The 15,948-nt window shown below is 54.3% G+C and overlaps 1 protein-coding gene across 2 annotated transcripts in view; it reads left to right on the top strand.

The window, feature by feature from the left end:
- The window catches only part of SIN3B (SIN3 transcription regulator family member B), a 35,389-nt gene that overhangs the window by 12,709 nt on the left and 6,732 nt on the right, over nucleotides 1-15,948 (top strand). Inside the window, exons 1-10 of one of the 2 annotated variants that reach the window (XM_045853137.1) lie at nucleotides 2,768-2,842; nucleotides 4,488-4,610; nucleotides 5,729-5,818; nucleotides 6,267-6,385; nucleotides 8,035-8,242; nucleotides 9,065-9,181; nucleotides 10,473-10,711; nucleotides 11,376-11,559; nucleotides 13,657-14,326; nucleotides 14,793-14,962. In XM_045853137.1, coding sequence (XP_045709093.1) covers nucleotides 2,828-2,842; nucleotides 4,488-4,610; nucleotides 5,729-5,818; nucleotides 6,267-6,385; nucleotides 8,035-8,242; nucleotides 9,065-9,181; nucleotides 10,473-10,711; nucleotides 11,376-11,559; nucleotides 13,657-14,326; nucleotides 14,793-14,962 — 1,935 coding nt within the window. In that variant the 5' untranslated portion in view covers nucleotides 2,768-2,827. Of the gene's footprint in view, nucleotides 1-2,767; nucleotides 2,843-4,487; nucleotides 4,611-5,728; nucleotides 5,819-6,266; nucleotides 6,386-8,034; nucleotides 8,243-9,064; nucleotides 9,182-10,472; nucleotides 10,712-11,375; nucleotides 11,560-13,656; nucleotides 14,327-14,792; nucleotides 14,963-15,948 lie in introns of those variants that run through there. The other variant, XM_045853136.1, reaches the window with a different exon arrangement.

Raw genomic sequence — 15,948 nt, forward strand, 5'->3', positions numbered from 1 at the left:
TAATCTCCATGTCTTCCCTTAGGCCGCCAGCACCACGCTGTCCTGGTTACTGTAGCTTTGTAGTGAGTTTGAAAGCCTCCAACTTCGTTCTTTTCCAAGATTGTTTTGGCTCTTCAGGGGCCCTTGCAATCCCATATGACTTTAAAGATCAGTTTTTCCTGGTGATCTTTGAAAGTCACCATTTCTGTTGATAAGAATTGCATTGAATCTTTCAACTGTTCAGGGAGTAGTCGACTTAACAATATTAAGCCTTCTAATCCATGACCATGAAGCATCTTTCCGTTTATTTAAGTTGTCTTTAATTTATTTCGGCAATGTGTTCTAGTTTTCAGTGTACATGTCTTGCACCGCCCTGGTTAAATTTATTAATTTTTTTATACGTTCGGAAATGGAATTTTCTTTTTTTAGATATTTATTTTTAGAGAGAGAGGGAGAGAAACATCAGTGTGTGGTTGCCTCTTGAGCACCCCCCACTGGGGACATGTCCTGCAACCCAGCATGTTCCCTGACTGAGAATCAAATCAACGAGCCTTTGGTTCTCAGGCCAGCACTCGGAATTGTTTTCTTAATTGCATTTTTTGATCCTCCATTCCTAGCATATAGAAAGACCACTTCTGTGTGCTTTCTGTGTGTCGATTTTGTAACCTGCAGTTTTGCTGAATTTGTTGATTAGCTTTGTTTTTGTGCATTTGCAAGGATTTTTTGTTTATCAAACTACTCCACCCGCTAATACAGTTTTCCTTCCTCCTTTCCAGTTTTTATGCCTTTTATTTCTTTTTTTGGTCTCATTGCCCTGGTGGAACCCCCCAGTAGTGTGGTGGAAGCAGGCATCCTTGTCTTGTTCCTGATCTTAGAGGGAAAGATTGAAGTCTTTCACCATTGAGTGTGCTGCGAGCTGTGGGTTTTTCATAAACGGCCTTTATCAGATTGCGGAAGCTCCCTTCTCTCCCTAGTTTGTTGACTTTTGTTTCCTTTTTTCATTTTTCTTCCTCTCTGCCCATGATGACAACCTGGAGTGTGAGCGCATGAAAAGTCGCCCCCCTTCATGTGTCATCACCACCTCTTCTGAATGCAGACTCTGTGGAAGCAGGGCTGGGGGCAGTGGCTTTGAAGAGAGATCAGGGGCCACCAGAGTCTGGGTTTAGATGCTCTGAGCATTCTTGGTCCAGTCAGGGTGGGCTGGGGTTTGTCCCGTATCCCTCACACACTCTACCTGCCCTGTGTCGCTGTCTCTAGGACCCTTAGCAGGGATGCCGCCAGGAAAAACTTCCTGACTCCAAGTCAGAGAAGCCCTGTGCCTATCAGTGGAGCTGCTATTAAGTGCTAGAGCTGGAGCCCTGGGTGTCTTAGGGGGCTGAGGGACTGGATGGAGTCCTGTGAGTACACAGCCTGGGCCACGGCACTCAGCCTCCTCGGGTGCTATACGTGGGCTGGAGCCACCGCATCACCTCCTGGGCCTCCTTTCCTTCTCTTCCATGAGATTAACCGGCCCTCCTGCTCAGGGGGGAACCCAGCAAGCAGTTGTTGTCCAAGTGTCTCCTGCAGGGCCCTGCACGGGCTCAGTGCTCTGTCTTCCTCCTTTCCTCAGCAAGTCTCACCCCCTCCTTCTGCATCCCTGGTAGCTTGAGCTGCATTCTGTCACACTCTGTGAAGCCCCATAGTGCCCCCTTGTATGCTTAGTAAATTTTCTTTGGCTCTCATCCTCTTGGATTTGGGTCTTGTATCTCAGCTCTGACCTCAGCCTTGGCAGCTCTTTCCTTGAACTTGTCCTCACAGGGGGAAGGGTACACAGTAATGTCTGTGGCTGGCCTTCCCAGAGCCTTTGCCATCAGCACTGAGTAGTCCAGAGGCAGCCCACGTTCATGGGAAAGAAGGCCTGGGCGAGTTTTTGCCTGCTTTCGCTACTCTGGTGGAAGTCAAGGGGCGAGGAATGTGTCCTCACCTCACACCCCAGGGAGGCTCAGGAAGGCAGCAACGCCTTGACCAGATGCAGTGGGTGCAGTGCCTGGAGCAAGGACTGACGATTGCACACCTGATCTTTATCTCACTGTCACTTTCTTGCTGTGGGAACTTGGCAGGTCACTTCCACGAGCCTTAGCTTCATCTAGAGGTGGCAGTGGGAACCTGCCTTCCCAGGCCTGTCAGAAGGTTCCTTAGGGAAGTGCCTGGCCAGGGTGAGCCGAGGGCCCTGCCTTTGCTAATCCGTGCTGCAGAACCCCCCGGAGGTTCGTATAGCTGATGGAGAGCCTTGTCCACTGCGGTTGTGGGCATGTCACACAACAGACACTAGGTAGTTGATAGAACACTGCTTGTTCCAACTGTGAGCAGTTTTTTGGCAAGGGCCTTATTAGTTCATGAAACTTCACCTTGGTGGTGATTCTTTAAGCCCTGGGTGGGTGGCCAGTGAGTGGAACCTCTTGTCCTCTATGGTCGCAGCGACCCCTGGTGGTATGATTGGGATTTTACAAAATTGGACGTGGTCCAGCCTGGCTAAAAAAAAAAAAAAAAATAGTAAGCATTTCCTTCAGAAAACTTCCTGTCCACAGTTCTTTAAGTGGCATTTATTATCAGTTCAACAAAGTTTTTTAGTGTATATTGGGTGATTAGAGCTACCTTATATATTTAGAAAGATTGAATCAGATTTTAAGTCATTAAAAACACCCATGTACAATCTGTTATATAAAGTGCTCTTTATATTCATAGTCCTTTATATTAATTTTTGGATTTCTATTAAAACTTCAGGAAAAAGAAACCAAAGATGAAATTTGATATTGTCCTAATTAAACTCGACTGTTTGGCCTAGATCGGAGTTGGCAGATGTTTTCCTATGAAGGGCCAGATAGTAAGTATCTTAGATTTTGCAGGCCAGGCAGCTTCTGTCGCCAAGAAACTTTATTTACAGGAAGAGACCGAGCATGACGAATATGCCAGCCCCCAGCCAAATGGGTGTTGGGGTCCATCTAGCTTGAGCATTTACAAATTGGAACTGTTAACGAATGTTGTTAACTAATATTGTCCTTCTAGCTGAGCAAGCCTGGCTGGGCAAGCAGTGGGGGAGCCACCCCCACCCCACTCAGCATGTGTCACAGTGTCGCCCACCCACCTCCTCCTTTAGGAATTGGTGTTTGCATCTTATTCTCGTACCCAAAAAAGATGAGGGAGAATTTTCCACTAAGGTTCTTGGAGTAACCGAATCTTTACATAACTACTTCCAGAGAAGTTCATCGCCTGAGGGACAAGTTTGGCCTGTAGTTAACGATAGGGTTTCATTATTGTCATTATAATTGTTATAAAATGGTACATGCTCATGAAAAAAACAGGTATCTGTAAGAGTATCAGTATGAAAAGTAAGTTTTCCTTCCTTTCCTCAGTTTCCCCGTCACTGTCCTCAGAATTAAGCACCCACAGTGTCTTCTGTGTGTTCTTCTAGAAACTCCCACTGCATGTGCAAATAAAGGTTTATCCTTTTTTTAAAAAATGGCATCCTGTTTGTGTATTTTTCGTTTTTTTCTTCTGTTGCACGTAACTGTGTATCGGCACACCCATCCCTGGCAGTGTGCACAGGCGCAGAGCTCTCGCTCGCCCGATGGACACTGCTGTGCTGTTTGGAGGCAGCATGGCTTGCTTGCCCCGCCCCACTGTGGGCCCCGAGTGTGTCCTTCGTGTGATGTCTCTACTGTGGGGGGGGCAGGGAGCAGGCAGTGTGGCGGGGTGATTTCGGTGTGCCCTCCCGGCCCTTCCCGCATCTTGCAGAGGCTGAAGCCCGTCCACCTTTCCCCACCCACTCTGGCCTATGGCACATTCACATGGAGGCAGATACTGACTAGAGTCAGAACTGTTTTTTGGTAAATACTGCTGACACCCTATAGACACCCCCCTTGGGAGAAGCATCCACATAATCTGTTAGTCGATGGCTGGCATGGCCTGAGAGGACTGGTGAGGAGCCCCCACTGAGTGGTGACACTGCTCATCCTAGATAAGAATACAGACTTAGCTGGCAGGCACCCCCCGTCCCCAAGTGACCTGGTGGCCGTCGACCGCTTCCTTTGGCTACTGGGGCTTTGTGCATGCAGTCCCCTTGTCTGAAAGGCTTTTTCTGTCTCTGCTGCCCTTGAACACCAGACCCTCATTATCAGTGGTCTATGGGTGAGCCCCACACACCAAAGCCCCACTCCCATGTTACACCTGAGGTCTCCTTTGCCTGTCAGGACCCACCCTCCAGTGTGGCCTTCTGTGAGCCTTCTCCCATCCTCCTGCTGTTCGTTACACTGTCATGGCCTGTGTACACAGGTCTGTCTCCCAGTAAACATGAGCATCTCGAGAGGTACGGCCACCTCGCATGTGAACGGAGCCCCTGCAGACAGTGCTCGCTGGGGCTGGGGGCTGAGCTGCAGGCTGTTGTGTGCACTCAGACAAGTGAAGAAGACACACTGATGGGCCCAGCCGCACTCTCCGGTGCTGACCACCTTCTGTGTTCATGTCCTTAGTTCACAGGAAACGGGCCCTGCGAAATGAACAGTGTCCAGAAGAGTGAGCACGAGAAGAACCTGGAACACAGCAAAAAGCGCTCTCGGCCCTCGCTTCTCCGTCCTGTGTCGGCACCGGCCAAGGTAACCGTCAGCCGTGAGTGTAGGTGTCTAAGTGTATGGCAGCCCAAGCAGCCAGGCCTTATCTGTAGGTGGGCCTGGGCAGCAGCACTCGCAGGCCCTGAGTGGTCAGCCTGGGGCAGGAGGCTGAGCCTGGACCCTGGTCTGGCTTGAAGTGCACCAGCTGTGGAAGCTTGGGAAGTCAGCTCACCTCCCAGGTGGCTCCTCATCTGTGTCTGTCTCACAAAATGGTTGTGAGGAGTGTTACCTCCTCCTCGAGAAATCGGAAGTGATGCTCTGCTTGTTTCTTTCAGGGGCAGGGCCCTGTGTACAGGTGGGTCACTGCACCAGGTGCCCTGCCGGGGGAGGAGAGGGCCTGAGTTCTAGCTCCTGTTGCACTTATCACCCATGGCAGTGACTTTCCGGATCCACTGTTCTTTGTGCCTTCCCTAATGACTTTCTGCTGTAAGGAAGGGCTGCTGCCTCAGCCATGTTGATTCAGTTACCTGTGTCAGCATGGACTTGGTGGTGCCCAGATTGCCCCAGGGTTGACCAGTGGGGCCCTTTTGGGTTGGCTCCTGGGTCCTCCCGACACGTCACCATCGTTCTTCAGGCACTTGGGAGATGGTTTTGTAGGCTCCGGAGTACAGCTAAGTTTAGGTCCTAGTCCAGCTTAGAGACAAATGGCTCCATGGAGATTTAAAACCCAGGCTTCTCCAGTATTCCACCAGTTCAGTCCTCTCACCGTCCGTTTCCTGTCCCCTTCCCATCACTGTCATGGCCCATAGGACAAAACAGGCAGGGAAGAGGTTTCTGATACTGTGTCCAGGGGAACAGCTCCCTGCTGTTCCAGCTTTATGATGGCCCCACCTGTTACTGAAAGCCCTAAACTGTTGGACTTAGATCCCAGGTTGTGGGCGGGGCAGTCATGTGACCTTCACTCTTCACTGGGTCACGGAAGTGGAGGTGGATGGTCAGAGACTTTCATCCACAGGGTCCTGCGCTGACCTCACCCAGCACCCAGTGATGGATTCTGTCGGAGGAACTCAGTGCTAGCTAGCGGTGTTGAGACTGACTGAGATGGACAGAGGGGCCGCCCACGGGACACACAGAGCCCTGACAACACGAATTTCTCTCCACAGAAGAAAATGAAGCTGCGTGGTACCAAAGACCTTTCCATTGCTGCTGTGGGGAAGTACGGGACCCTGCAGGAGTTCTCCTTCTTTGACAAGGTGACCGATGGGGCTCACACGTGCAGGGCGAGAGCTCCTGGGAAGGGAGCAGGTTCGGAGGGGGGAGTGTGGGTGGGTCTGGGAGATGGGGCTAGCACCAGCTTTCCCTGTGGAAGGGACTGTGGGCCATCATTGAACAGATGGCAGGTGGCGGACAGGAGGTGGCAGAACTCAGGGTCAGAAGCAGGTTTGAGGACACGTCTGCCGCTCCCCAGCTATGTGACTTTTCTAAAGCAGGGATCTTGCTGGGGCTCCCGCCCAGAGCCAGGGAGGTATCCCGTGCTATCTGAACTGTGGACGGCTGCAAGGAGAGCACAGCCCTGCAGACCACTGCCAGTCACTTCTGGGCACACCTGTGATGGTGACGTCCTGTGCCTGGTGGTGTCCAGACCAGGTGGGAGCCAGATTGGGCCCAGCCTGCAAGGCTTCCTGACTTGTTCTTCTGCAGGTGCGCAGGGTCCTGAAGAGCCAGGAGGTCTATGAGAACTTTCTCCGTTGCATCGCCCTCTTCAACCAGGAGCTTGTGTCCGGCTCTGAGCTCCTCCAGCTCGTCAGCCCGTTTTTAGGGTGAGCAACACTGCCCCAGGCTCTCCACATGAGTCTTGTTGTTGTAAACTCTGTCCACCTTTCGTAGGCTGTTCTTTTTGAAAAGTAGTGGGTGCTTTTATTGATACTGTCTTGAAGTAGCCGTTGTTGTAGTGCTTGTTAGAGACTCACGGGCAGTTGTGAGGAAGAACACAGACCCTAGAACTTGTTCTTCCCGTGGTAACATCTGCAGTCAGCACCCCAACCAGAATGGCGACTCTCGGGCAGCCCCCCATCTTCACAGGTTTCCCTGTTTCTAGTACCCGTGTGTGCACACTCGTGTGTTTATGTGAGTACAGCTCTACACCTGGGGAGGGTCATGTGTCCACTACCACAGGACGCACCACGGCTCCAGAGTCACAGGCCTGTGTCTCCCCAAGCCTCAGGCAGCCACTCATGTGTGCTGCATCCCTGACATTTACATGACAGAAGTACTATAGAAACAGAATCATACAGTGTCTTTTGGGATCAGCTTTTTCCAGTTGACATGAAACCTTGCAGAGTCTCTTAATGTAGGCTTTTAAAATTCTAACAGTCAGAAACTGCAAGAAGAATAAAAGGCTGCCTAGCGTCCCAGCTGCCTGAAGAGAAAACCCGTCCTGCCACAGAGTGTGGGCTGCTGTGTATGGGCAGACCGTAGGCCGGGGCAGCTGCTGGGAGGGTGAGCATGTTCTAGGAGGCCAGTGCGCATGCGGTTTGTGCCCAGTGACCTTGGGAAAAGGGACCTGGCCAGGTCCCAGCACGGCCTTCCCTCCCCAGCCCTGTCATGTTGGGCAAGTTTCTTAGCCAGTCTGACCACAGTTTCAGGAAGCTCTACATGGACATTGTGTGTGCGTGTGAGACCCTTAAACTACAATCTGGAATATGGGGAGTGTGCGTTATACACGACTGTGCGTGTGATCTGTTTATCCCCAAAGGCATCTCCAGAGGAGGAGACTGCCTGGCTTTGTCATGGCAGGATCACCATGCCAGCTGTCATAGTAACTGCACACTTTGAGTAAGATTTGATACTCATTTAAACATTAGTCCAGGGGATGCCAGGGTAGACTGCATGAAAACCTTCCCATCAACATGCGTGGCAGTTACGTTATGACTCATGAGACTGTATTCATAGAGGGTGTCCCCAAGAGGGTCTCCCTCCTAGGGGAGGAAGACTCTGGAGCAGAGCCTGGCAGATGGATCTGATCTGTCAGGGGCCAGGGGCTAGGACTACCCAACTCTGGCATGGTGCAAAAGAAGCCACAAGTGATGCATCAGGGAAGGCTGTCACTGTGCCAGGGAAACCTTACTTGCAGAGGCAGGTGAGGGCAGGCTGCTCAGCCCTGGCTCTTCCAGTGAAGGAACGCTGCCGGCCCAGCTTCTGCCAGTCTAGGTTTTCTTTCCAGTGTGTTTCAGGGCCATCCTGCAAGTGGTGGGGCCTGGCTGGTGATGGAGTTTGGGGGGACAGATTCACTCCCAGGTGGGACTTTTTGTACATCTGGTGCTAGGTTCTGCCTCTTGCCTCTCTTCCCTGACCTTGTATTCTGACCATCTGTGACCACGAGTGTCTCTACGGAGCTATTCTGAAATCTCTAGATCACTTCCAGAAGGCCCCAGGGGTGCCGACTAACTATTTGTCTTTATTTCTGAAGGAAATTTCCAGAACTCTTTGCACAATTCAAGTCCTTCCTGGGGGTGAAAGAGCTGTCATTCGCCCCGCCCATGAACGACAGATCTGGGGATGGAATAAGCCGGGAAATTGACTACTCATCTTGCAAGCGCATTGGATCCAGCTACCGGGCACTCCCCAAAACCTACCAGCAGCCCAAGTGCAGTGGGAGGACGGCCATCTGCAAGGAGGTAGCTCCCCAGGGTTTGTGTCGGCCCATGTCATGCATGACCCGTAAAACACCCGCCACTCCCACGTGCCAGGGGAAAGACTGAATGTCAGTCCCCCAGATGCTGGATGATGGATGGTGCTGGGATGTGGCAGATACCTGAGCAGCGATGACAGTTTCATGCCCTAGTGGCAGTTTTGGCAAGCTACGGCACCAGGGTGGCATTTGGCGTGTTTCTCCATCGTTTTTGACTTGGGTTTATTTTGGCTATAAGCCTGCGTAGTCCTGGGCCCACTGGCCTCAGTAAGGCCCCATTTCACTTGGCAGTCAAACACTCTGCAGGCTGGAGCCCAGACTATTACTGTGTGCCCAGAACTTCAGAGTGCCTGCTGGGCCCCAGGGTGTAGCCAGGGGTCAGCAAAGAACAGTCTGTGGACCAGGCCCCAGGCCAGAGCTGGCCCACTGGTTGTGTTTATCAATAAAGTTTTATTGGTGCACAGCCACACCCTTTGATGTGCATGTTGCTTGTGGCTACTTTAGTAGGACTCAGAGTTGCATGGTCCTGGCAAGTCTGCACAAGCCCATAAAACCTGAAATATTTGTTATCCAGCTTTTTACAGAGAAAGTTTGCTGATCCCTGAAATAGTGTGATTTGTTCACTTTGATCAAAGTCATGTTTTCTCTTAATGCCACTTTAAAATTAATGGTAACTATTTGTATGTGAAGGAGTGGACTATGAAATCAGAATGCTGTTACTTCTCGTATGTTTTACACTAGACAACACAGTGAACAGGTCTGGCCGTCAGGGCTTGTCACCCGGGTAACAGCGTTTCCTCTGGTGCAGGTGCTGAATGACACCTGGGTCTCCTTCCCCTCCTGGTCGGAGGACTCTACCTTCGTCAGCTCCAAGAAGACGCCCTATGAGGAACAGCTGCACCGCTGTGAGGACGAGCGTTTTGAGGTGCGTGTGCTGGTGCTCCAGGCCCTCTGGGTGGCCCTGGGTCCTGGCCCGGTTGGGGTGGCCGTCCCCTCCTCCACACTGCTGCCCTCTCTCCCCTGCTCATCGCCCTGTCTGTCCTGGGAGGTACCCTGATGCTGCCTAACTCCTCAGCGTCCTCTCAAGTGTCAGGGGTGCCAGCGCTTTCCAGCAGGGACAGCTCGTACAGGTCTCTTTCCTGCCTTGCTCTCCCTTGGGCTGGCTAGGCAATATATTTGAATTTAATTACTTATTTTTTAATGTAACTATTTGAATTAAAAATAAGCTTAGTATTTTTAAGATTTTAGTTATTTATTTTCTTAAAGAGACAAGAGGGCAGGGATAAAGAGAGGGAGAGAAACCTTGATGTGAGAGAAATACATCACACACCCCCAACTGGGGACCTGGTCCACAGCCCACGCGTGTGCCCTGACAGGGAATCAAACCTGCAGCCTTTCAGCTCGAAGGCCGGCGCTTAATCCACTGAGCCACACCAGCCAGGGCTGAAGTTAATTTTGAAAACTAACTTAATTTTCTGGCAAGAGGGAGGCTGAGGTCACCATAGAGTCACATGCAGTGTAGGGATTGCACAGCAGTCCGGGTTCCCTTTCCCCAGTGCTGACAGTTTATAAATCCCTGTCAGAGTATCACAGCCGGGCCAGCGACATTGGCACATCTGCCCAGTTGGACTGAATTTGTGTGTGTGCGCGCCCGTATTGTGCGCACACGTGTGTTCAGCTCTGGGCGGTTTTCCCACCTTTGGTAGTTCGTGAATCTACCACCACAGCCAAGACAACAAATGGCTCCTCACCGCTAGCACCCTCGTTCTGCCCTTTATCTGAACACCTCCCTCCTGGCCCCTCCCAGCGCTGCCCCTGCAACACTGACCTGTCCTTTGTCTCTCTCACTGTGTTGTAAATGGAGTTACATGGTGTGTGTACCCTTTGGGGATTGACTCTCCCTACACACACCCAGAGAGTTATCCAAGGGTTACGTGTACCACGGGTCCCTTCCCTTTTTTTGCCAGGCAAAACTTGCTCTTTATGCCCCTGAAGGGGGTCAGCCAGCAGTGAGCAGCCCATGGCTCTCAGCGCCCCCAGTGCTGAGTCCTGCATTTGTGCCTCCCGTGGCTGGGCCCCAGCCCGGTAATCAGCTGCACTCGCTCAGGGCCCTGCCTCTGAAGGCCTGGCATCCTGAATGCTCTGTCCAAGCAGCCTTTCTCCTGGCTGGCCCCCGCCAGGGCCCCCCTGACCTCTTCCCGCCTTCCTCTCCATAGTTAGACGTCGTCCTAGAGACCAACCTGGCCACAATTCGGGTGTTGGAGAGTGTGCAGAAGAAACTCTCCCGGATGGCGCCGGAAGACCAGGACAAGTTCCGGCTGGACGACTGTCTGGGGGGCACGTCTGAGGTGATCCAACGTCGCGCCATCCATCGGATCTATGGGGACAAGGCCCCTGAGATCATCGAGAGCCTCAAGAAAAACCCTGTCACTGCTGTCCCTGTCGTCCTCAAAAGGTTTCCTTGGCTTCTGGTCCCCTGGGAACTCATGAGTGTTATAGGTCACAGGTGTTGTCACAAGGCTGGGTGGGGGTCCCTGGGGCCTAAGGCTGGCTCACTGGGTTTTCCGGTCTTCTTCCTCTTCCCCTCTCGAGAGGAAAGCGTACTTAATAGTCCGAGTCCCTCAGCCACCCACACATAATTAGATCTCACCATGAGGAGTGGTACCCGTACCACAGCTTGCCTTTCATGTAGAAATGTATCTTAGCAGCTTTTCCACGACAGGGAACGGGTGTAAAGTGGCTGCCCTCAGTTGGGTGCTATGTTTTGCCTTGGGTGGTGGAGCTAAGTAAGGCCCACACTGTCCTTTCCCTCATGGAGTTCACAGTGGAGCCAAGAGCTGCACGAAATATCGTCAGTAGCAGGAGCCAGGACGAGGAGGAGATTGGTCCCATGGCATCTATATTTGAGAAACCATGAAACCAGCCATGCTGGTCCTCCAGGGCTATGGCCCCCACCCTCCCTCCTTTACTCAACACAGGCTGGAGCTGGCTGTCCCAAGTTTGCAGTGCATTGGCTGGGCTGTGGGAGGAAGACAGGCTGGTCCTATGCAGGGACGACTCAGTTGGGTGTCCTGGGTGTTGCTATGCTCTCCCTGCGCTGAGCCCCTGTGGCCCCCCAGGCTGAAGGCCAAGGAAGAGGAGTGGCGGGAGGCCCAGCAGGGCTTCAACAAAATCTGGCGGGAGCAATATGAGAAGGCGTACCTCAAGTCCCTCGACCACCAGGCTGTGAACTTCAAACAGAATGACACCAAGGCCCTTCGCTCCAAGAGCTTGCTCAACGAGATCGAGAGCGTCTACGACGAGGTGAGGCCCTCCTCCACACTGGTCCCTGTGCCTCTGTCCCGGTGCTGGGCCAGGGCTGGAGGCATCGCCCTCACAGGGCCGTGTAGGGGTGTGGGTGGACGTTTCTGCAACACGCAGACTAGATCTGGTCAGGGGAGAACTGTTGTCAGCTGGAGTACTCCCTCGCCCCCCCTCCGCACCTCGAGGGCCTTGAGGGGCAGGCCTTCCTCAGTGGCCTGGTACTAGTGGTGTTCCTTTCTCCACCGCCAGTGTGTGCAGGGCAGTGTTTCAACCCCCAGAGGGAACATCCAGTATAACTCTTGCTCACAGATCTTCCTGTGAAAGTTTGTTAGCCAAGTTTTAGCAGAGAGGAAACTGAGGCACCAGAGGTGGCCACTTGCCAAGGCCAGTCACAGGAGACCAGAGCTCTGGGCCCTGGGTCTCCCCATCCAGCACCCAGCAGCTGCACCATGCCTCCTTGCCAGTCTCGGAGCGTCTGGGCTCATGGGCCCTGAACCACAAAACTGGGGCAGGGCTGGCCTCTTGGGCTCTGAGAATCTGGACCTTTGAAAAGCACATAGAGGGTGGCCTGGCAGGGAGATGGAGGCTACCGGGCGGCAGGTGGCGGGGCAGGAAGGTTGGTCAGCGCTCCAGGGGGTAGCACAGGAGGGTTGCTGCTCCCGGGCTGTGCCAAGGAGACAGAGACAGTGGCATCAAAGACTGAACATTTGCGTGGGCTGGTCACGTATTCCTCTTTATTCTTCACATAAGCAGTAAGCAGTCGTACGTACTCTTACAGGACAGAAGTTGAAGGTGGGGGAGCTGGCTGCGGGGGGTGCCCTGTCCAGAGTGCATGCTCTTCCATGTCACTGGGTGGTGGCCCAGAGATCCTTCCTTCCCGCCTCCCTCTTCCTGGGACAGCTTCTCTCCTGCAGGGCCCACCCCTTGGCCCCTGGCTTTATCCTCCCACCTATCTGATCTCCTTACAGGGGACCTCAAAGCCTGAGACGTGCCCCCATCCGTGGGGTCTGTGACACATTGTCAAATTGGGGGTGGTGATATCGCCCAGCAGACCTGTTGCTCACCACTGAGTTCCTGGGCTGCTCCCCCGGGGGCAGAGAGGGCAAGGGCATTTGGTTGGTGAGAGCTGGGCACAGTGTGGAAAGCCCCGCCCCTGTGTCCTTCCAGTCACTAGTTCTGTTGGAGAAGCAGACTGTCGTCACCACCCCCTCACTGCCCTGCCCTCCGCCCCCGCCTTTAGGACGTCCTGCCTGCCAGGATGGCACCCACAGTTGTTTTTCCCAAGAGCCTGGCGTCCCCCAGTGCGCTCAGACTGTGGAAGAAGCCATTGTCTTAAGGTTTTCTGGGAGAACGATCGTTGGCTAAAGACTGAGGGGAAGGTGAACCCAAGGCCATGGTTCTACAGGTAGAAAGAGCAGACAGCTCACACACAGGTCCTGCGCACCACAGGGCAACTCAGCCCCCGAAGCCTCAGAGGAGGGGCACTGATTTTATTGTGAGGTGGGAGGCTGCAGGGCCACGGGCCAGGGGCTGCAGTCCTCTGCTGAGCAGTGTGGGAGGGGCGGTGGGGTGGGCTTTGCTCCTGTGGGCCCAGTTGTTCTGGTCTCAGTGAGTGTGTGGAGGTGGCAGGTGAATGGGAACAGGCAGTTAGGGGAGGCTTATACAAGGTGATAGGAGGACTATAGAGAGGCTGGTGGCGGCTGGAAGAGGGGACAGGCAGAGTATGGGCTAGGTGAGCAGGGCTAAGGAAGGAGAGGGTTAACATGTACGCAGTCTCGGGGCTTCAAGGTCTGGCTGGGCATCCATGAGTGAGTGTGGTGGGCTGGCCCAGGGGGCACCCGAAGCCTTCCTCACTTCCCTGAAGAACTTGGACTGGGCAGCTTGGGTCAGTTGGGACTTGGTGACCAGGGCCCTGGTCCTCTCATGTCCCAGGCCTGTAGGCACTCCTGCGGGAATCGGTGGCAGGAGGGACAGGGGTTGGCCCTGTTCTGGTCCTGGTGCTGGGTGATGAGACACCATTGGAGCCCCTCAGCCCTGGGTTCCCATCTTGGGTTTTCCCAGCGGATCGCTTCTTGCCTGACACCCCCCTGTCCCCAGCACCAGGAACAGCATTCAGAGGGCCGCAGCGCCCCCTCCAGCGAGCCACACCTTATCTTCGTGTATGAGGACAGGCAGATCCTGGAGGACGCGGCCGCACTCATCAGCTACTACGTGAAGCGGCAGCCGGCCATCCAAAAGGAGGACCAAGGCACCATCCAGCAGCTGGTGCACCAGTTTGTGCCCAGCCTCTTCTTCTCCCAGCAGCTGGACCTAGGGGCATCTGAGGACTCTGCTGACGAGGGCCGGGGGAGCCCCCAGGGGCAGAGCATGGACCCTGGCGACCGGAAGAAGCCGGTGCCTGGGCCACAGAGCAGCCCCTCAGAGGAGAAGGGGGCCTCCAGCGAGGGTTCTGCCCCCGAGCAGCAGCAGCAGCAACCGCAGCAGCTGCCGCCGCCTCCGCCACCACCACCGCCACCGCCACCGCCACTGCCACCGCCACCTCACAAGCCCATGGATGACGTCTACAGCCTCTTCTTTGCCAACAACAACTGGTACTTCTTCCTGCGTCTCCACCAGACTCTGTGTTCCCGGCTCCTCAAGATCTACCGCCAGGCTCAGAAGCAGCTCCTGGAGTATCGGACTGAGAAGGAGAGGGAGAAGCTGCTCTGTGAGGGGCGCCGGGAAAAGGGCAATGACCCCGCCATGGAGCTGCGGCTCAAGCAGCCTAGTGAGTTCCCCAGACCCTGTGAGAGCCCAGAGATGCTGTGCAGGTGCTGGGAGTCGGGCGGCAGCCCATGTGGGCCCCAAGGGCTCCGGTTCGTAGCTTATGACCAGAAATATCCCCTTGAGTTTTTCTGACTTCGTTTGAAATGTTATCTCAGATTAGAAGTCACAAGAATAGTAGTCTGGAGCATGCCTAGCCTGCCTAAGCAGAAGCACCACTTCTGACTGGTGCTGTGGTGGGACCAGGAAACCAGCATTGCCAGGCCACAGCCGCTTCTTGCCTGCCCTCCCCTGCCACGAAGCTGTGGTCCTTTCCCCCAGGCTGGGATGTGTGCAACTCCTTACTGCCCAGGCACGCTTCCATTCTGGAGTCACGGGCCAACATTGGGAGGCGGGGAGCACAGAGGTTCCAGATCACCCTGGCGGGGCCCTCGGATAGCCAGGGTGATCTGGTCCCCACCCGCCCTCAGGTGAGGTGGAGCTGGAGGAATACTACCCAGCCTTCCTGGATATGGTGCGCAGCCTGCTGGATGGCAGCATCGACCCCACACAGTACGAGGACACGCTGCGTGAGATGTTCACCATCCACGCCTACGTCGGCTTCACCATGGACAAGCTGGTGCAGAGCATCGCACGCCAGGTGAGTGTCGGGAGGCTGGACACACGGGACCCGGCCCCTCCCCCAGGCTCTGCCAGCCTTCCGCTTTGCACACCAGCCCTTCCGTCTCTCTCGAGCTGTGCAGGTAGCCCTCTGTCAGCGTCTTCTCTCCTCTGTTTTTTTTTTTAATTGAGACAATTCATAGAACATTAACCGTTTTAAAGTGAACAGTCCCGTGGGGTTTAGTGCGTGCACAGTGTTACACAACCATTGCTTCCGTGTAGTTCCAGAGCATTTCTGTCGCCCCGAAGAGAGGCCCCATCCCCAGGAGCCCCCGAGCCCCTGCCCAGCAGCAGCCCGCTCTCTGTGGCATTCCTGGCCTGGCCTTGCATCTGCGTGGAGCCATGCACCGCGGGGTCTTCCGCATCTGGCTCCTCAGCGAGGTGTTGTCCCGGTCCATCCGAGTTGTGTTGTGTCGGTGCTTCACTCCTCTGTACAGCCGAGTCACAGTCCCTGGTGTGGGTGGCCCACATCGTGTTCGTCCCTCCGTCTGTGGATAGATGCCTGGGTTGCCGCTGCTTTTTGGCAGTTGGGGATATTGGTGCTGTGAACGTGGATTTGAGTCCCTGCTGACCAGCCTTTCCTGAGGGTGATTGCCAGTGTGTGAAGAACCTTAGCCCACTCTGGGGGCGGAGGGCGGATGTCAGGGGTGCAATGACGTTCCCCAGCAGTCAGCGTCACTTACGGCAGCAAAACACTCCCCACAGCCAAGTGTCAAGGGGAGGAAACTAGTCATGTAAATGGAAACAGCAGAGCCAGACAGGGTGGGCGTGGTGCTGGGACACGGGTCCTGCTGGCGGTGTTTTTCTGCTTGACTCTTGTTTCCTGAAGGCTCACTAAGGCCATTCCGTAAAGCGGAAGAGAAGCCAGGAAAAGAACAATGTTATTACTCACCCACCCAGTCGGTGGGAACATTGTAGAAAAGCCATCTCCTTCTAGGTTTGAGAAACGCCTTGATGAGGTAGAGC

Source organism: Phyllostomus hastatus, unplaced genomic scaffold, assembly GCF_019186645.2.
Source record: "Phyllostomus hastatus isolate PE091 unplaced genomic scaffold, TTU_PhHast_1.1 phas_contig_98, whole genome shotgun sequence".
In the NCBI taxonomy this organism is placed as follows: Eukaryota; Metazoa; Chordata; class Mammalia; order Chiroptera; family Phyllostomidae; genus Phyllostomus; species Phyllostomus hastatus.